Source organism: Vanrija pseudolonga, chromosome 1 (genome assembly GCF_020906515.1).
Source record: "Vanrija pseudolonga chromosome 1, complete sequence".
NCBI lineage: Eukaryota > Fungi > Basidiomycota > Tremellomycetes > Trichosporonales > Trichosporonaceae > Vanrija > Vanrija pseudolonga.
Window position 1 is genome coordinate 2376612 of NC_085849.1, and position 18976 is coordinate 2395587.

The 18976-nt window shown below is 61.9% G+C and overlaps 9 protein-coding genes across 9 annotated transcripts; 4 read left to right on the forward strand and 5 right to left on the reverse strand.

Moving 5' to 3' along the window:
• Positions 1-110: 110 nt before the first annotated feature.
• Positions 111-1655, reverse strand: CWC25 (Pre-mRNA-splicing factor CWC25). Its single transcript, XM_062767357.1, has 2 exons — positions 1253-1655; positions 111-1210 (listed from the first exon to the last, which is right to left on the reverse strand). Exons 1-2 carry the CDS (start codon positions 1586-1588, stop codon positions 143-145), a joined length of 1404 nt encoding a protein of 467 aa, XP_062623341.1. The 5' UTR covers positions 1589-1655; the 3' UTR covers positions 111-142.
• Positions 1656-1729: 74 nt separating this feature from the next.
• On the reverse strand, positions 1730-3099 carry bem46. The gene is made up of 9 exons (XM_062767358.1): positions 3057-3099; positions 2915-3023; positions 2663-2877; positions 2578-2623; positions 2459-2540; positions 2390-2424; positions 2325-2344; positions 2227-2280; positions 1730-2183 (listed from the first exon to the last, which is right to left on the reverse strand). The coding sequence occupies exons 1-9, from the start codon at positions 3090-3092 to the stop codon at positions 1758-1760; spliced, it is 1023 nt and encodes a 340-aa protein (XP_062623342.1). The 5' UTR covers positions 3093-3099; the 3' UTR covers positions 1730-1757.
• A 196-nt stretch (positions 3100-3295) lies between these two features.
• Positions 3296-4259, forward strand: rrp40 (Exosome complex component rrp40). Its single transcript, XM_062767359.1, has 3 exons — positions 3296-3678; positions 3778-3929; positions 3972-4259. The coding sequence occupies exons 1-3, from the start codon at positions 3313-3315 to the stop codon at positions 4180-4182; spliced, it is 729 nt and encodes a 242-aa protein (XP_062623343.1). The 5' UTR covers positions 3296-3312; the 3' UTR covers positions 4183-4259.
• Positions 4260-4930: 671 nt separating this feature from the next.
• On the forward strand, positions 4931-8220 carry YPR091C (putative PH domain-containing protein). The gene is made up of 3 exons (XM_062767360.1): positions 4931-5268; positions 5383-6004; positions 6052-8220. Exons 1-3 carry the CDS (start codon positions 5178-5180, stop codon positions 8132-8134), a joined length of 2796 nt encoding a protein of 931 aa, XP_062623344.1. The 5' UTR covers positions 4931-5177; the 3' UTR covers positions 8135-8220.
• Positions 8221-8565: 345 nt separating this feature from the next.
• Positions 8566-11185, reverse strand: nse2 (E3 SUMO-protein ligase nse2; the record flags this gene model as incomplete). The annotated part of the gene is made up of 8 exons (XM_062767362.1): positions 8566-9394; positions 9447-10057; positions 10098-10242; positions 10284-10482; positions 10531-10609; positions 10643-10759; positions 10798-10908; positions 10943-11185. 7 exons carry the CDS (start codon positions 11183-11185, stop codon positions 9956-9958), a joined length of 996 nt encoding a protein of 331 aa, XP_062623346.1. The 3' UTR covers positions 8566-9394; positions 9447-9955.
• On the forward strand, positions 9041-9845 carry LOC62_01G000903 (uncharacterized protein; the record flags this gene model as incomplete). Its single annotated transcript, XM_062767361.1, has 2 exons — positions 9041-9394; positions 9447-9845. The coding sequence occupies 2 exons, from the start codon at positions 9041-9043 to the stop codon at positions 9843-9845; spliced, it is 753 nt and encodes a 250-aa protein (XP_062623345.1).
• Positions 11186-11408: 223 nt separating the features above from the next.
• On the forward strand, positions 11409-13660 carry ssb1_1 (Replication factor A protein 1). The gene is made up of 7 exons (XM_062767363.1): positions 11409-11602; positions 11654-11794; positions 11833-12075; positions 12119-12290; positions 12329-12518; positions 12555-13357; positions 13397-13660. Exons 1-7 carry the CDS (start codon positions 11463-11465, stop codon positions 13496-13498), a joined length of 1791 nt encoding a protein of 596 aa, XP_062623347.1. The 5' UTR covers positions 11409-11462; the 3' UTR covers positions 13499-13660.
• A 143-nt stretch (positions 13661-13803) lies between these two features.
• On the reverse strand, positions 13804-15100 carry LOC62_01G000906 (uncharacterized protein; the record flags this gene model as incomplete). The annotated part of the gene is made up of 5 exons (XM_062767364.1): positions 14961-15100; positions 14664-14910; positions 14572-14615; positions 14414-14526; positions 13804-14376 (listed from the first exon to the last, which is right to left on the reverse strand). Exons 1-5 carry the CDS (start codon positions 15079-15081, stop codon positions 13804-13806), a joined length of 1098 nt encoding a protein of 365 aa, XP_062623348.1. The 5' UTR covers positions 15082-15100.
• Positions 15101-15422: 322 nt separating this feature from the next.
• On the reverse strand, positions 15423-18589 carry cft2 (Cleavage factor two protein 2). The gene is made up of 6 exons (XM_062767365.1): positions 18356-18589; positions 17968-18314; positions 17308-17926; positions 16977-17268; positions 16452-16937; positions 15423-16408 (listed from the first exon to the last, which is right to left on the reverse strand). The coding sequence occupies exons 1-6, from the start codon at positions 18523-18525 to the stop codon at positions 15452-15454; spliced, it is 2871 nt and encodes a 956-aa protein (XP_062623349.1). The 5' UTR covers positions 18526-18589; the 3' UTR covers positions 15423-15451.
• Between the last annotated feature and the right edge of the window lie 387 nt (positions 18590-18976).

Genomic DNA, 18976 nt, shown 5'->3' on the forward strand with positions numbered 1-18976 from the left:
CTCTAATGTGGCCCCAACGGGCAATTTCGCAATTTCGGGGGCCCTCCAGCTCAAATAGCCTGTCACCCACCCCGTGTCACCAAACCACCATCACCGTGCGCAATGCGCAATATAATCCAACTGGCCATGCATACCCACGACACTAAATATCACGCAAGAGGCCCTTTCCTCCACGACGCTGCAGCGACTCGGCAAGCCCAATCTGCCCGCTCATCTGCTCCTGGTGCTTCATAAACAAGCCAGCAGCCTCGTCACGGTGGTACCGCGATCGCGCCTTCTCATCGCGCGCCTCCTCGGCCTTCTCATCGATCGCGCGACGCGCCAGCTTTTCTGTCCGCTCAGCGTTGAGCGTGGTCGCATTCGACGACATCGCCGCCAGGCGGGCCGCACGGTCGTCCTGGGCTGATGTAGCCGGTGCCGACGGCTCAGACTTGACGTACGGCTTGCGCTCTGGTGATGGGCGGCGTGGAGGGCGGGCGTCGTACCGCTCATCCGAGCGGCCGTTGGCGTAGCCATTCGAGTGGCCGTTAGAGTGGCCATTGGATGGGCTGCCGTTTGAGTGGCCGTTGCGCGAGTCGCGGGCGTCGCGGGCATCACGCGCGTCGTATCGCTCCCGCTTCGGCGACTCGCGCTCGCGCTTGGGCGATGGACGCCTGTCCGAGTGGCCATTGCTGCGGCGCTCGTCGCTACGCGAGCTCTCGTGCCGCCTGTCTCGGCTGTCGTCGCGGTCGCGCCGGGGCGAACGAGATCGTGGCCTGCGGTCGCGCTCATCCCTCCTGTCGCGGTCGGCCCTCCTGTCGTAGTCGCGGTCGTCACGACCATATCCCCGGTCATCGCGCCGCCTGTCGTCGTAGTCCCTGCCGCGGCGGTCGCTGCGGTCCCGCCGCTCATCAGAGTACTCTGACTTCGGAGAACGGTCGTAGTCGCGGTCGTAGTCTCGCCTCTCGCGCCGCTCGTGTCGTTCCCTCCTGCGCTCCTCCTTCTCCGCGCGCCGCTTTGCCCTGCGCTCCTCCTTGTCGTCGCCGCCCTCGCGCTCCTTCTTGGCCTGCTTAAGCTGCCGCCGGATATCGGGGCGGTTCATCAGCGCCGCGATGGCCGCCTGCTCGGCCTTCTTCATCGCCAGCACGGGGTCCTCGCGGATCTTGGCGGCCGTATCGCGCGCCGTGTTGGCGTTCTGGACGGCGACAAACTCGCGGTGTGAAGCGCCGACCTGGGGCGTCAGTACAATCACAAGGCCTCCTGGGTCACTCACGTTCTTGTCGCCAGCGGCAAGCACCTCGTCGACACGCTTCTTGCCGAGGAGGTAGTCCTCCAGCTCGCGCTCGCTCATCCGCCCACCCATCGCGCCGTCCTCGGCGGATGGCGCAGCGTACATCCAGTCGAGCTTCTCGACGCGCTTCTTGCCGGTCGCTGCCTCCTGCATGCGCTGCAGCTCGGCGAGCTGGCGCTCCTCCTCGCGCTCCTTGCGCAGCTGCTGGAGGGCCTTCTTCTCCTCGTTGGCTTCCTTCTGGGCCTTCCACACACGCTCCTGGTTGACCAGGAGGGCGGGATGCCACGACTTCTTCATGTTAAGGTCGCCGCCACCCATTTTGCTGATGTCGTGTGTGGTGGTTTGGCGAGGTGAAGGGGTGTGAGGGGGTGGATGAGTGAGTTGGAGGTTGCTGAAAACGACGTTGACGACGTTGGGTGGCGAACTGGTTTTATGGAGATCTGCAATTTGCTTCCGTTCACAACATTGTGTGGCATCACTGTGGTGTCTACAACTTTGCCTCCTTGTCCCCCTCGCCTTCAACTTCCTGCTTGAGCCAGCGGTCAATCTCAGACCAGTAGGCGGGGGCAAGGTACGTGTCATTGTGCGTGCCGTCAAACTCGCGCCAGCGGTACTTGCCGTCGCCGCGCAGCTTGCGGAGGGCGAGCATCTGGGGCTGTGGCACCAGCTGGTCCTGCTTGCCCGAGAGGAAGAGGATGGGTGTGTCCTTGGGGATGAGCGGGAGGGTTTTGGTCGCATCCCATGGGTCGCTGAGGAGGAGGCTGACGACAGGCTTGGGGATGACAGGCATGACGTGGGGCACAAGGGTGGTGAGGGAGAGGAAGGTGTTCTCGACAATGACGCCTGAGACCATGTCGGGGTAGGCTGCGGCGGTGTCGAGGCAGACTGCGCCACCGATTGACTGGCCATAGACCTGACTGTGTCAGCTCGACCATGTGTGACGTAGCTGCACGTACCACAAACTTGGTGTCCTTCAGGAGCGGGTGCTGCGAGAGGAACTCCATTGCGGCCTGGTGGTTCAGCTGAGTTCACGAAGGTGATCAAATCAGCTCACACCGGCATCAATCCTGATTCCTGAACACTGTCAGAATGAAAACAAGGAGAACTTTGCCAACTCACCATGCTCGGACGGCGTGCCCTCGGACAATCCGTATCTGCGGTCAGCCAGCACCTTACCACGGGCCTCACCCTCGGTAGCTCAGCATGAAGACGTTGCAGTTGAGCTCGGACACAAACTTGCGTGCGAGGGGGATACGGTGGCCGACGTTTCCTGCTGGTCAGCTACTGCAGAGACACTGCTAGCTCACCAGCATTGGCGTGGAACATGACGATGGTCGGGCGCGACTTGACATACTGGCGGGTCAGCTTCCTCGTCCTGTACGCGAGACCCACCTCAATCGCGTCCTCAGTGTCCTTGACCTCCTCCCAGGCCTCATTCTCCCCCTTGCCCAGCTCGCGCATCTGCACAGCCGAGAGCCCGCGCAAAGACTCGAGGGGCACGACGCGCTTCCGCGCCGGGATGACATACGCCTTGATGCGCACCTTGTCGGGCGTGGTGATAGTCACGTCCTCGTACGGGAGGCCGGCGTCGGTCGGGCGCGGGACATCTGCTGTCAGCTGCATGCTGGGCAGCGCGGGACGTACGCTTCCGCGAGCCCTCGGGAAAGTCGGCGGGGTAGATGAGCCGCCGTTGGAAGACCCACAGCGCGCCGGCTAGCACCACGGGGATGGAGAGGCTCAAGCCGAGTGTGTACTGCGTGTCAGCGAGTTCTGGGTCTGAGCTCACCTTGCCTATTGTATAAAGCGTGTTTGAGGAGACCATATCGAGGTGGAGAGTGCGATGGAGACTGGTGTGCGGGCCATTGACGTGACGTGAGGGGCCTCCACCATCTGGGGCGCGCCACCGTAGTCGCAGTGAAGGGCGGGACCAGACTACCAGAATTTCCGCTCGGCCCTCACTGCCATCCTCCGCCTCCACCTCGCCTCCAACTCATCCTTGACGTCTCTTCGTCTCTCTATCCACCCACGCACCAGCAAACACAATGACCTCGACCCTCGTCTTCCCCGGGTCCGAGATCCCCATCCCGTCCTCCTCAAAAGCCGTGACATTTGGCCCAGGCATCGCGGCGTCGTCTTCGCGCGCCGACCCAGACGACCAAACAGAGCCCCGCTTCGTCGCGACCCGCGCAGGACTGTTGACGTCGGCCAAGGCGAAGGACAGGTCCGAGAACCTCTGGGTTGAGGGCGTGTCGAAGCGCTACATCCCTGCGCAGCGCGACCTTGTCCTTGGCACCATTGTTGCGCGCCACGCCGAGGGATACCGCGTCGACTTGGGCAGCGCACACATGGCGGCGCTGGACGCGCTGGCCTTCGAGGGCGCTACGAAGAGGAGCAAGCCTAATCTCAAGGTTTGTGTCGTGTGGATCTCAGACGAGACGTGGCAGAGGCGATAGGAGTGGGGGGAAGAGAGTGGGGTAGTGGGGAGCCAAGCTGACAACACACCCCAGGTTGGAACACTGGTCTACGCCCGCGTGTCCCTCGCCCACCGCGATATGGAGCCCGAAATCGAGTGTGTCGACCCCGCGACAGGCAAGGCGGAGGGCTTTGGCGAGCTGAAGGGCGGGTTGGCGGTCGACGTGTCGCTGCAGTTGTGTCGCCAGTGAGTAGAGCTAGCTTGGCAATTGCCTCGCTGACACCCCAGGCTCCTGAGCCCAAAGCACCCCCTCCTCCCAGCGCTCGCCGCACGCATCCCCTTCGAGACCGCTATCGGGCTGAACGGACGGCTGTGGTTCAAGACGGCGGAGATCGGGCAGACGATCGCTCTCCGTCGCATCATCCTCGCTGTGGACGCTGGCGAGATTGGCACGGACAAGGCGGACATTGACCGTGCGCTGAGCGACTACCTTGCATAGAGGAGGACGCGCTGTTGCGCACTGTACTTATACTGTAGATCTGCATGGGCACCCTGCTGCATATTATACCTCGCCAGCTGTCGGCGGCGCGTCAACGGCTCGCCTCGCTCTCGCGGCGCACCCACGCCGTGCTCGTCTTCGTCGGCGTACTGCATCTCCTTGATCGCCTCTGGGTCGTCAGGTGATACGATGCCGTGCGTGATCCGCTGCCAGGCGGTGCAATGGTCACACGGCAGCTTGACGATCCTGCGTGTGGCGAGCGAGCTTGCCTCGCCCAAAGGCCAACCCGTCTAACCGGTCCAAGAAGCCGGCGTCCAGCCTTTTGGCAATGCATGCATTGTGGTGCTCTACTGATCCAGGAAGGCCTGATATACCGGCGGCGTGAGTGAGTGCACAGTGCATTGCACCAGTTGCGGGTTCGCTACTCGACATTGCCGTGGCCCCGTGGCTCCCATGCTGCGCCGCGTTTGCGTCAAAACAAAGAGGAAAAAGTCAAATTCAAATGCATTTGGAAAGGACATGTATGCTTTGGGAGGAATCCATTAGCCGAGGCATAACCATTTCCCCCGGCCGGTCCCCGATGCGGCCAGGGGAGGAAATAACATGGTGGAAAGGGGTGAATACGTCATTGCGGCTGTGTACAGGCAGCATGTGCGCCAGCCAGTGTGACATCCAGCGGGGCGCCCGATGTACCGTTGCGTCGACGGCGATTTCCTTTGCGTCCATCCCAACAATCATCTCTTGCAGCATCTCTGCACAAAAACGCATCGGGGGAACAGGACGACGACGAGCAGCTCTCTCTTGAGAGCACACACTCTCTCACGCAACAGCGCACCCATCACGGCAGGGAGATCGGGGTACATAAAGCGAGCGCGTGTGCACATCTCTTCGTCCTTCATTCTCATCTTGCCCTCTCCCCTCCCCCCTTCCCCTTCCACCACCACCACCTACACCACCCCCACTCAGCGACTTAACACCCCCGCATAACTTGCATCATGTCACTGCTGTGGACCGCCACCAAGTGGCTCATCAGCTACATCTTCGTCGGCGTCAGCTTCATCGTCGTCGTCTGCGCCATCGCATTTGGTGAGTTCCCCTACTTCTCCCCCCACGTTCCTTCCATCCCCGGCGAGCGATGCTCCTCGCCCCTCGTCCCCGCACCCCGCACCGCATCGCCGCGCCCACCGCTAACACACACAGGTGTCTTCTACCAGTTTGCCACGTCGCCCGTCGGCGATCCTGACCCGCACAAGAAGATCAAGAACAAGCTCGCCCACGAAAAGCTCCCTCACGAAAAGCTCGGCCTTGATGACTCTGGCAAGGTGACCTTCGAAGGCTTCTTCTCTATCCGCCGCCAGTACGATGCCGTCGCCGACCCCAACCACAACCCCCTCGCCCCACCTCCCTCTACCGAGAACGGCGTCCCGAAGCGCAGCAACTACTCGACGATGGCGACAGCGCTCCGCGTCGCCTCCAACTATGCCCAGGGCAAGAAGGAGATGCCCAAGGACTTGTTCTACGTTGTCATCAAGGGCCACATTCTTTACGTCTACGAGAGCGAGGCCCGCGCCTCGTGCCTTGTCGCGCTGGACATTTCGAGGTTTGACGTCGCGATGGAGGACAAGGAAGGCGCGTTCACCGGCATCGAAGGCAAGATGTTCGCCAAGCGCCACGCTCTCGTTATGCGTCGTGCCCCGGAGGATGCCGGCAAGGAACGTCGAGGACTGGCCGTTGTCACCAGCGACATGGGCGACTTTGATGACTCCGCCGAGGCGGACAACGAGACGTTGCCGTGGTTCTTCTTCTCCAAGGCCAACACTGTGTAAGTCGTCTTTGACATGTACTTGTTCGCCGCCGCTGACATTGCAGTACCGAGGACTTCTACATCGCCCTGCTCAAGCGTAACCACCAGCAGCCGTCTAACTCGAATGTGTTCTCGTTCGACAGCATGCAGTGGCTGGCTGAAGACATCATCAAGCGCGAAGACATCGGAGGCAGCGGTCTGCTTTGGCTCAACGCCGTACTCGGCCGCATGTTCCTTGGCGTCTGCCACACCTCACTCGTCGCCGACTTCATCACTATGAAGATCAACAAGAAACTCGCCCAGATCCCACACATCCCATACCTCGGCGCCGTGGTCACCACTCAAGTTGTGCTTGGAGATGTTCCGCCGATTCTCACCAACCCGAAGCTCAAGGAGCTGAAGGCCGATGGCACTGTTGTCTTCAACGCCCACTTCGAGTACAAGCAACGCGAACACGTTGACTCGTCGGGCATTCTGCTCACAATTGAGACAACGGGATCGGTGAAGCTCAAGTGCTCCGCGAGGATCAAGACCCTCAAGGGCGACGTCGAAGTGAAGATCAAGCCGCCCCCAAGCGACCGTGTCTGGTGGGGATTCGTCACGATGCCCGAAACGGACATGGTCCTCGAGCCCATCCTGCTGGCGAGAACTCTCACTTGGAAGAGAATCAGCGACCTCCTCGAGAAGCAGCTCCGTGAGGGCATGGCCGAGGCCGTCGTGCTTCCCAACATGGACGACATCCCCTTCTTCGACACCAGCTCCCTTTCTATCCGTGGCGGTATCTTCAACGAGGCTGGCCGTGAACCGGCCGAGGAGGCGACCGAGTCGGCTGAAGCCACAAACGGCGTATCCGACAACGCTTCGATCAAGAGCAAGTCGGTGTTGAGCTCGGCCGCTTCGACCAAGTCCACCCTCGTGTCACACTCGGACGACGAGTCGACCATCGGGAAGCGTTCCCTTCTCCGCAGCGAAACCTTGCCTCTGGACGACAACAAGAAGTCGAACAAGTCTGCGTCGGCCCTCGCCCGTCTCTCTGCGCTTTCCACTTCCCGCCCTGCGTCCGTCCGCTCAGAGGCTACGACGCTGGTGGGTGACGACAAGGCCAAGGACAAGTCGGCCGACAAGGTCCAGGACAAGCCGGCCGCGCGCCGTAGCGCGACGATGGGCGATGTGCTTGGCCGAAGCCCCGCGATTCCCGAAGCCTCCGACTCGGTTTCCACACTGCCTTCGTACAGGAGCACTCCTTCTCAGGACGATGATGGCGCGTCGATCAACACGACCGACACTGCTTCCAGCCGTGTCACTACCCAGACGCTTCTTAGTGCCGTTCGCGCTCGCGACAAGACGGCGTTGTCGAGCCAGGTCAACGTCGCCCGCGATCTCGCCAAGGACAGCGTCAAGAAGTGGAGCATGAACTGGAACAAAAAGAAGACGGCCAAGGAGGGCGATGACGACTCATCCACGCCGCCCTCTACCGCATCCCCATCGTACTTTGCGCCGTCCAACGACGACCACCAGTCGCACCCCCCGCATCACCAGCGCGCCCATGACGGCCTCTCCTTGCAGGAGCGCCTGAATGCTGCGGCCCAGAAGGCGTCCAGCACGAGTCCTCGGAACAGCCTCCAGTCCTCGCACCAGCGCCAGACGTCGAATGCTTCGGCAGAGTTGTCGGTCTCGCCATCTGCCTCCCGCACTACCTTCCCTGCCACCCAGCCGATCCCAGAGCGCAGCCACAGCGCGTCCGAGTCCATTTCTTCATCGCCTCCTGCGTACCAGCAGCCTCGCGCGCCCTCGATGGTGGTGCCGCACGTGCCCAAGCGCCCTGGCGTTGTCACGAGCATCGCGCATGACCCGACCCCGCCTTCTACGCCACCCAAGGCCAAGTCGAGCCCTTCTGCGCCATCGCTCAAGGCCGCCCAGGCCCCGCCCAAGGTCAGCCGTGGCGACTCGGGCCCCCTGCCCCCGGCCAACGGCCCAGCTTCGCTCACGACCAGCGACGCACCACCACTCCCTCCCCGGCCCGCACGCAGCGACTCTGACCCCCTCGCGGCTGGCGAGCACACTGTTGGCCCGGCCCCCATTACCCTCGAGAAGCCTTCGACGTCTGCCTCGGACGCTGCTGCTGCCTCGGATGCTGCTTCGATTTAGGTGCTGGAGTATGTGCTAGACCTGCTTTGAATAGAACATTTGCCCTTGCATTACATGTTGTAGAGTACTATCCATGCACACGGTGGAGATTGAAGCGGGTGTGTAATACCTCTGGCGTGATTGGTGGGCGTCGTTCGGCACAAGAGGTGCTTCATTGTCGGGGAGGCGCCATGAGCCGGCACGCCACAGATCCATGGGCGCGATACCCGACGGCGGCGGCGTGCAATGCCAGCTGGTGGCCGGTGGATGCACAAATAGGTGCGCGGTTAATTGTCACGCAGCAGTGTCGTTGGTCGCGCAGTCGCGCGGCTCGGGCCCGCAACTGACGGTCGGACACTGCGCAGCTAGTTGAGTCACTATAAGAAGGAGGGTGACCGCCACCGCCTCGCATGGCCTCGAGCGAGCGCCATGACGTTGCTGCTGACGAGCAGCGCGGCGATTGCTACTGCAGCTGCTTATACTGCAGACGACGACGACGACCGCCGCCGCCGCAGTCGGAGTGGACGCAGCTCGGCACGCTCGGCCGCCGCCGCCGTCGTCGTGCGCCAAAGCCAACAACGGCCATTGCGGCGCGGGCGGCGACTGGCGCCTGCGTCATCGACACCAACAAGGGGTGCTGCAAACTTCGATGACCACTTTGGTCGGCCTCCACCACATGGTTCAGTCGGCGGCGGCGACGCAGCTTCGCCATCCTTCTTATCAAGCACTGCCAGCACGAGCAGCACGGCGTCTACGGCCTCGAGCACGAGCACGAGCACACCGGTGGCGAGGGTACCGCGGCCAGCAGCAGTACGCAACGCACGCACACCACCCGCCAACGACGACAGCCCCACCTCCCCGTCGCCACCGCGCATCGTCGCGCGCCCGCACCGCACCACCCCCCCGACCCCGACGCCGCAGCCCGCAATGTCGTCGTACCCCGGCTCGACGGGGCTGGCGAGCACCAACACGTACCAGCTCGTCATCATCAGCGTGATCGCCGCCGCGATCCTCGTGGCCGCCGTCACGACGCTGCTGTACCGCCGCCACCGGCACCAGCAGATCATGCGCAACCTCCCTGCCGGGGGGTACGTCGTCGCGCCGCCGCCGCCTGCGCACCGGCGGAAGCGGCGGCGGGACGTCGGCCCCGAGCCGGTCGTGTGGGATGCGCTTGTTGGCGAGGAGGAGGACGACGAGGACGAGGATAGCGATGTCGAGGTCGGCGAGAAGGAGAAGATGAAGGCCGACGGCGACTGGCTTGATGATCCAGAGCACTGGCATGTGAGTGGACTCTGCGGGGGGGAGGGAGGGAGGGAGCTGACCCCGCGCCCAGCCCGTCGCCATCGCGCTCCCACCACACGAGTCAGTCGACGGCACCACCGGCCCGGGCCTCACGCGCATCATCAGCCAGTACGAGGCCGGCCAGCGCCCAGCCACACCAGCGCTCGACATGACGCTGCTGATCGCCATGCCGGACCCGTCCCTCCCCACGCCGGCAGACGACGGCGCGTACCCCCTCCTCCGGGTCGGCGCGCACGAGGACGGCGCGCTGCCCCCTCTCCAACTGAGCACGGCGCGCGTCGCCGTCGACAGTAGTAGCGGGTGGGACGCGCTAGACAAGCTCTGCCCGCCGCCCCCACCGCCGCCGCCCACCGCCGAGCGCGGCGTCCAGCGCGTGCGTGTAGATGGTTTCTCGCGCACCATCCTCCGGCTGCCTTCGCAGCGCCCTTAGCCTAGACCAGCCCGCTCAGAGTGACAGACACATATTGCATCTTGTAGCATGTAGCCATAGCCCTATGCCATCGCATCGTCGCAGACTGCCTGCCCCCTCTACACCCTACCCTACTCCATCTCGATGTACGACTCGTCGGCAGCCTCGCGCTCCTCGCGGTCGCGCTGGCGGCGCACGAACGCGTCCGCCTGGCGCTGCATGGCTGGGTCTTTCTGCACTTGGTCAGCAATTCCCCGCGCCGCCCCAACTCACCTTGATCACATCCGGCGTAATGACCTTGTTGCACCCCGCTACCGGGCAGCGCGCCTGTGCTGCACGGCCCTGGCGCTGTGTGCGCGTCGCGTTGCCGATCAGCTCAAGTACTGCCGCGTACGAGTAGTAGTGTCCACACACGGTACTGTTTGCTGTCAGCGGCGCCAAGCATACAGGCACACGTACCTCTTGGCCGCGTCCTCGTACACGCGCATCGTGATCGGACACTTGTAAGTCTGCGTCGTGCCGCCCATCTCCACGTCGTCGTCCTCGGGGTCCCCGTCCTGGCGCTCGAGCCACCGCGTCATGGGAGGGATTGGCTCGCCCTCGTGGTTGACCTCCCAGATGCCGGCGCGGAACTCCTTGAAGTGGTCGTTGTCCGCGTCTGCGGCATGAGCTGGGTACGCAAGACAGAGCATGACACCCCACTCACACTTCTTCCTCAGAGTCAACTCGCCGTATTCTGCTCCCCTGGCCTGGATGCTCCTCTTGTAGAACGCCCACAGGTCGTCCTGTCGTCAGCCCCGCAACACACCCTCACTCACCATGCCGCCCGACGTCCGCAACTCGGTCGTGAGCTCCTCCAGCGCCTCCTTGCGAATGTTGATGCGTGCGAGCGCCTCGAGGTCGTCGATCAGCTGCTTCTGTATACTGTCGATGACCTGAAGTCAGCGCCGATCCCATCCCACGTTGCGCCCACCTTGTCGCCCGGGCTCGCCGCCTCGTATGCCGTCGCCGTTTCCTTGGCCACCTGGATGCTGTCCTCGGCCATACGCTCCCGCTTGAGCAGCTCGTCGCCAAGCTTGCGGACCTGGTGTGTCAGTGGTGTCGCCTCCAAGCCTCACCTCTCCGATTGCGACAGTGCTCCGGATAGGCACGTCCTTGAACGTCTTGATCGTCCAGTTCTCGCGTGGGTCCTGGGGCTCGTCTTCCTCGTCTTCGTCGTTGCCGTCGCCCTCTGGCTCCTGGGTAGCGGGCACGCGGACGTCTTCCTCGGCCGGCGAGCTCTCCACGCGCCGCCTTGCTCGTGATCCTGATGCCTCGGCGTTGCCGTCCCTCGCCGCATACGTTCGTGCAGTTCGTGCCATGGTTGTTTTGGTTGAGTGTGAGTGGGTTGAACGAAAACAAAGCGTCATGAATGTTGTTCAGGACCGTTGCCGCCGCCCTGCTCCGCCGCGACGCGCCCCTCAGGGAAGCCACATGGCCTGCACGTGACTTTCTCGACGCGTCGCGAGAAATGAACCGAGTGTACACCTCATCTACCAGCCATTGTTGGTGCTGTTGCGTTGCGTGTGTGTTTTCTTCAGTCCTCCCCTCCTCCATCTTCCTCTTGCCACCAACAACAAAACTACTACAACTACAACAATGGCAAGCCCTCTCACCGCAGGTTTCTGCCAGCTGGTGCACAGCAGCCCAGACACCCCCGAAAACGTCCAGCCCGTGCTCCAGGCTCTGTCGGTCAAGCGCATCAGCGCGCCCGGCGCCTCTGGCCAGGATCGCTACCGGTAGGTACTTGCTGATGATCTCTGTCAGGCATTCTCAGCTAACCTCCCCAGTGTCATCCTCTCCGACGGTAGCTACTTCATCCAGTCCATGCTCGCGACGCAGCTCAACAACCTCGTCGAAGACAAGTCGCTCGACAAGAACGTCGTGATCAAGCTCACCAACTTTGTCACCAACTCGGTCCAGAACCGCAAGTGAGTGCCGAGGAAGGTGACGTGAGCTCACCCTCCAGGCTTATTATCATCCTCGGCCTCGAGGTCATCCCATGGCAGGGCGAGAAGATCGGCAACCCCGCCAGCCTCGACTCGGCACCTGCTGCCGCCGCCGCACCCCCCGCCGCCGCCCCTGCTCCGGCCCCCAGCCGCGGCACTGCGTCCAACGCTCGCCAGCCGGCCAACGGCCGTGGTGGCGGTGGCGGTAACCGTGACATGGGGCCCATCTTCCCCATCGAGGGTCTTAGCCCCTACCAGAACAAGTGAGCTTGCCGCCATGGGGTTTTGCGGAGCTGACCAACCCAGGTGGACCATCAAGGCTCGCGTCACCCAGAAGTCGGAGATCAAGCACTGGTCCAACCAGCGTGGCGAGGGCAAGCTCTTCAGCGTCACCCTCATGGACGAGACTGGCGAGATTCGCGCCACTGGCTTCAACGAGGCGGTCGACGCGTTCTACAACGTTCTTGAGGAGGGCAAGGTGGGTTCACGTGGTTATGTTGATTTCTAACCCACCAGGTCTTCTTCGTGACCCGCGCCAGGATCAACATTGCCAAGAAGCAGTTCAGCAGCGTCAACAACGAGTACGAGATCACGTTTGATAACAACACCGAGATCGAGCCCTGTGACGACGACTCGGTGCCCCAGATCAAGTACAACTTCAAGGGCCTCGGAGACCTCGGAGATCTTGCCAAGGACGCCGTGACTGGTGGGTTAGTTAACTGGTGTCTACGCTAACCCTCAGACGTTATTGGTGTGGTCAAGGATGTCTACGACCTCGGCTCGGTCACTTCCAAGGCTACACAGAAGCCGTTTGCCAAGCGCGATATCCAGCTTGTCGACCAGTCCGGCCAGAGTGTCCGACTCACGCTCTGGGGCAAGACTGCCGAGTCTTTCCAGGGCAGCGACGAGCCCGTTATTGCGTTCAAGGGCGTCAAGGTCAGCGACTTTGGCGGCCGGTCTCTCTCCATGTTCAGCTCGGCCACCATGTCGATTAACCCCGACATTCCCGAGGCACACTCGCTGCGCGGCTGGTACGACGCCGAGGGCCGTGGCAAGTCTTTCCAGCAGTACTCGAACGCCATGTCCGGTGCTGGCGCTGGTGCTGCTCCTCGCCCCAACGAGATCAAGACCATTGGTCAGGCCAAGGACGAGCAGCTCGGTATGACGGACAAGACCGACTACTTCACGACGACGGCGACGATCATGTTCATCAAGCAGGAGACGTTCTCGTACCCTGCTTGCGCCAACCCCGACGGCTGCAACAAGAAGGTTGTCGATGAGGGATCAGGATGGCGCTGTGAGAAGTGCGACAGGACCTGGGAGGCACCCATCCACCGCTACATCTTATCCATGAACGTCATGGACTACACGGGCTCGTTCTGGATCACGGCGTTCAACGAGGTTGCGGAGCAGCTCCTGGGCGTGTCGGCCAACGAGCTCATGAGGCTAAAGGACGAGGGCGACCCGTCGTTTGAGCGCTACTTCTTCAAGGCGACGAGCCTCGAGTGGACCCTGCAGATGATGGCCAAGCAGGACAGCTTCAACGTGAGTGTGTGAGCCAGTAGCAGTTGCTGACGCCGCCAGGACCAAATTCGTGTGCGCTACCAGGCCCGCCGCGCAACGCCCGTCGACTACGCCGCCGACAGCCGGCACCTGATCGAGCAGATCAACGCGCTTGCCGTCTAGGCAGTTGGCGCCGAAAAGATAGACACCTGTCCTTGTGCTGGTGGAGTGAGACGGTGTATGATTGCCTGTGTGTGTTGGCGAGTTGCGAGATCGCATCACTCAATGTTAGTGGATAGCCAGACCGCTCCTGTAGTTCTGTTCAAACATGCAAGATACCATGAACGTGCTAGCGAAGACGAAGTAGAGGTAGAGGTACAGAACGGGACGGTGTAGGGGTACAGGTAGGGGGCGAGCCTCCTTGGGCAGAGCCCAGCGACAGGGGAATCGTGAACGAGTGCTGAGTCTTCGAGTCAGAGGCTTTAGGCCTAGGCAATCGCCTTCCAGCGCTCCATGCGCTCAGTGAGGGCGCGGACGACCTCCTCCTGGACGCGGTTCTTGACGCGCTTCTTCTCGGCGGCCCCGAGACCGCCGTAGGCGAGCTCGTCGTCGATACGGCCGGGGGTCAAGTTGAGGGGGTTGAACGTGATTGTGCGGCCGTCGCTTAGGGGGATCTCGGCGTGGCGCTCCTCGTCGGCTGACTGCTGCTGCGCCGGCGCGCCGAGGCTCTGGCGGAAGATGAGGCTCGGGGCGCGCTTGGGGCGCGAGCGCGCCGCGGCCGAGCTGGACGCCTTGCTGCGCGGCGACGCGTGGCGTAATGACGCGGCGAGGGCGCGGCGCTCCATCTTCTCCGGGTCGGGCAGCTCGTCGTCGTCGTCTTCATCGTCGTCGTCGTCGTCGCTGCCAACGCTCGCATTCGACACGTCGTCGAGCGCCACGATGCCGTTTAAGTCAACTGGCGAGCCGTTCTGCGAGAAGAACGACTCGTTGCGCTTTGGCGCGCGCGGGAACTTGGGCGTCTTGGGAAGGAGCGGGTTGAACTCGTAGTCCTGGGGAATGGTCTGGCGTCAGCTCGCAGCCCCTGGAGTGAGCACTCACGCTCATGCTCGTCGACTTGGGGAGCGGCGACGCGGCAGGCAGCTTGCGCTTGCTCTTGGTCACACGCTTGCCGGCCGGCGTACCAGGGAGGGCGGGTAAGGGTTTTGTGCGGGCTGATAGGCGTCAGCTACCAATGCTCTACAACGGCAGCTACGCACCACTCTTGCGCGAGTTCTCATGCGGCGACTGCGCCTCGCGCTTGCTGCAGGGTGTCAGTGGTCACTTTCCACGCCTCAGCACCACAACCCACCGCTTTCCCTCCACTGCGGCAGCGACGACCTCGGCGTGGTCCTTGTCCGGGTGTGCGCGCTCAAACTTCTGCTCGGCCATCGCGCGGCTCGTCTCGGCAAAGTTGCCTCGCCAGATGACTTCGAGCTCGCCGAGCGTCATGGAGCGCATCGCACGGGGGATCTTGAAGATCTCGGCGTCGACCAAGGCGAGGAAGCCGCCCAGCGCCGAGTCGAGCTGGTTACGCATGTCGCTTGTACGGTGGGACACTGGACGTAACCATCAGCTGTGCTGTACTATCACTTGCTAGCCGACGTACCCTCGAGATCAAAGTTGTCCAGAAGCGCCTGCTTGCTCGCACCAGTGTGCGCCTTGCGCTTCGGCGTCACTGCTGGCATTGGGGTAGCGAGCGCTACGGGGCGCCGGGACTTGGTGGCCATGTTGTGGTGTGCTAATGTGAGAGTGGACAAGTGTTAAGTAGTCTCGCCTGGTTGCCGTTGCTTTGTTGTGTCTGTGTGGTGGCTCGAAGTCAGCCGCGTCGGGATCAAATCAATATTTACGTAACAATCTTCTGCCATACAAACAAGTGATGTGGCTCTTGTGTTTGCGTTGGCTCCAGCTGCCATCTAACACATGCATGCGCGGCTGAAGTATGCTCTCATAGAGGAGATGAGGACCTATGCTGCAACTTGGTATAAGTAAACTTCACGCCGTGCAATCACGACGGTCCCAGGCCGCATCCCCTGCACGGTCAACCCCTCCTCGCACTCCAGCCCGTGCGCTATTGGTACACTTTCATCTACTAGTCTATTACAAGGTGACCTGAGCAAAGCTCGCGTACAGCTCCTTGCGCACAGCAAAGTACGTCTTGCTGATAGAGCCCTCAATGACGACCTGCCCCTCGGCAAGCTTGCGCACAGCCACAATCTGCCCACTGCCCTCCTTCTTGGCCTCCGACTTGGAGATGCCCTCGCCGCAGACGAGCACACCTTCGCCGGCGAACTCGGCAGGGATGGACTGCTCGCCCAATCGCCGCTTGAGGTCCACGAGTCGGAGGTCACCGATGAACAGGGACGATGGGAGGGGTGCGGTCTTGGAGCCGGCCGGCTTGGCCACTGCCTTGGGCTCTGATGGCGACGTTGGCACGGCCTCTGGTTCCGCCTCTGGCTCTGCCTCGGGCTCCTCCTTGACCTCCACCACCTCGATATCGGGTGCCTCACCTTCAGGCTGCTCGCCCTCAGGCTTCTCTCCCGTCTCCCCAGTCTCGTCTGCAGGCTCCTCCACCTTTGGACCCTCCGGAACCTCCTCCTCAGCCTTGACCTCGGGCTGAGCAGGAGCCAGCTGAACGAACGGTGCCTCCAGGAGCGGCACTGTCGACCCAGATGCGTACGCCAGCTTGCCGTCGACCATGGCGACGTCGTAGCCCTCAAACTTGGACCACTTGCCGCTCAATAATGCCGAGATGCTGTCTCCCAGTTGGAGCGAGTAGCTCTGCACATGTTCACCGATGCGAAGGGTCTCATTCAGGCCCGGGTGGAAGACGTCGTCGGTGATCGAGGCCGATGACTTGAAGAAGTCGAGAAGCGCTTGCGTGGACTTGGCGTCCGACTTGACAACCACCAGCTTTCGAGGCTGCAGCTTGGCGATGATAGTCTTGGTGGCCTGGCCGTCCATGAGACCATCCATGTCGACAAACTCGATTGAGGCGTGCAGGTCGATAGTCACCTCTTCGCTGACAAACTTTGATGGTGGCTCCTGCACCTCAAGCTATGGTCGTCAGTAATGAACAACACACGTCTGTTGCACTTACAGCCTTCTCTTCGTCCTCGAGTTTTCTCCGCTTGGCCTCGCGGACCTCCTCCGTCTCACCCTCCTCCTCGATCTCGCGGCCCTTTCGGACCCACTGTCCAATGTCCAGACCCTCGCCGTACGAGTCCACATTGCGACCCTTGGCAATGAAGGGGAACATACGGAAACGGGCCATCTCGCCCGCCGCCGTGTTGCGTCCGGTACGCATCTGCTGTCCCTTGACGAAAATGTCGAAACTCATCGTACGGACGTCCTCGCCGTCACCGGCAAACGCGTTGGCGCCCTCGGTGCGGGTTAAAACGATACCGTCGGCAGCGTCATCCTCCTCGCCCTCAGACTCCGAGTCAGACTCCAAGTCGTCGGCTTCGAGCATGCGGTGGGAACGGTCAAGCGCAGCCTTCTGTGCCGCTTCACGCTCCTTCTTGAGCCGTTCCTCCTCCTCGTACGCCTCGAGCTCGGCCCCTGAGAGTGGCACCTTGGAGTCCATCTAGACGGTGTCAGCTGTCTTCTAAAGACAAATGTTTACCTCCAGGGCCAGTGGTCCGGCCAGGTTCTTGATAGTTCCAATACCACCGTGACCCCACTTTGCCGCATCCGCCTGCTCTTGCTCCCAGCGGTCGAACAAATCGCGGGCAAGAGTCTGGTCCTCGCCACGGTTTGTCAAGAGCAGAAGGTTTCCAGGCTTGCTGGCCATTTCCGTGAACAGCGATCGGGAAGGTCCATGAGACATTGTTGGTGGGATGGCGAGGACAACCTTTGGCCTGTCGCCCGGGAAGGCCTCGCGGAGCTCGGCGGGAGACGAGAAGAATTTGACGTGGCTGAAATCAGTCAGTTGCAATCCACCTCGAGCAACTCACGTGAAGTCGAGGACTCCATACTCGGACCCCATGTTCATCACCTGGCGACGATTCCGCTTGCCGCCCCTCTTGGAAGCGACAACATCCACACCGCCAGTCTCCCTAACAGCGGTGCCCATCCATTCAACCAATGAGCGCGCAAACGAGACCATGTCCTGGTATGTTCGGCTAACGACGCATAGTGGGAAGTTCCAGGGGGTCATAGGCTGTCCCGGCTTCCTTGCAGCGGGATTCAACTTGAATGCCCAGTGTTGGTCGAGGAGAACAAGGAGCTCAAGCAGTCGTGGTGAGGGGTCGCATGGGAGGAGCACCGAGTGGCCAGACTCGAGCGTGTAGGAGATCTGATTCAAAATCGCCGCTCGGCGGTCCTTGAGCTTTGGGCTGACCACAAGCGTACGGTCTCCCTCAACGATGAGAAGGTCTGGTCGGCCAATGTCCTCGGCATAGTCGTTCAGTCCTCCTTGTCCCGACACCATACCGTCGAGGTGAAGGTCCTTGGTGTGGTTCATGCCGACGGCATACAGTACGGTACCCGACGTCGGGGAACGGATCTTGAACAGCGTGCCACCGAGAACATGGCCCGATGGGAAGGGTGTGAGGAGCAAATGTGAAATGTCGCCTTGGGACAGTCAGCATCATACGATGGGCAACGGCACTCACCTCCAAGATGCAGTGGCTGGTTGTACCGTGTCGCCTTGATCCAGTCGAATGCCTCGTGGATCTCGTCTTTTGTTGGCACGAACGGCCCACGTAAAGGCTTCTTGCCCTTTGTCGAGCCACCCTCTTCCTCCTCGGCGTCCGCAGCGCCTTCCTCAGATTCTGGGACGGGGCACTCTGATCGCCAGCTCTCGGCATCAGCGAGAGTGACCACACGGCCCATTTCGACAGTCGGTTGCGTCGCGTACACGGGGCACTTGAGACCCCAGTGTGCGCGCGCATAGGCGTAGAGGCCGAGGTAGCTCGCAGGCGAGTGCGACAAGAGGACAAGCGAGAGGGTGGGCGCGAGCCTGTAGTCGTCAGCACCACGCCTCCTACATTCACCACTCACTCTCTAATCTTGTTCTCATACTCCCAGTTGCCCGATTGCTGACTGGCGCGATAGTCGCGCTGGCCCATGTCGAGGAGGATGCGGGCATTGTCGAGCTCGAGGAAGTAGGATACGGGCTCTGAGCTCGAAGCCGATGAGGCCGAAGCTGACAGGGGCGTGAGAGTGATCATGACCGGATCGTCTCTTCAGTGTCGATTATGAAGAGGATACCGGTCAGAGGTGATGTGTTGTGAGTTGTTGCTTTTGTTCGAGGAAGGTGACCTCGAACTTGGCCACAAGAGGAGCCGAGAGGGACGCTTGAGAGATGGTCCACTGTAAACGGAATCTGATTATGCACGTGAGAACCACGCGAGAATGCTCCCGTGTTGACTGGCCCCTCTCACCCTTTGGATCTACCTTTGCGGGTGCCTTGCCTGCCCTTGTGCTGCCGCGGTGGAGGGTGGTGGGCCAAGTTGGCCGCCGCAGCCAGCAAGCCCAGCCAGCCAGGCCAGCCATGAGCCAGGTCAACTTGCCGCGCTTGGGCCTGTTACCGGCAAAGGTGGAGTGAGTGAGTGACATGATCGAAGGGGAGAAGGGGGTGCTGCATGTCACGCCGCGACCTCAATCAGGCCGCCGACCTGG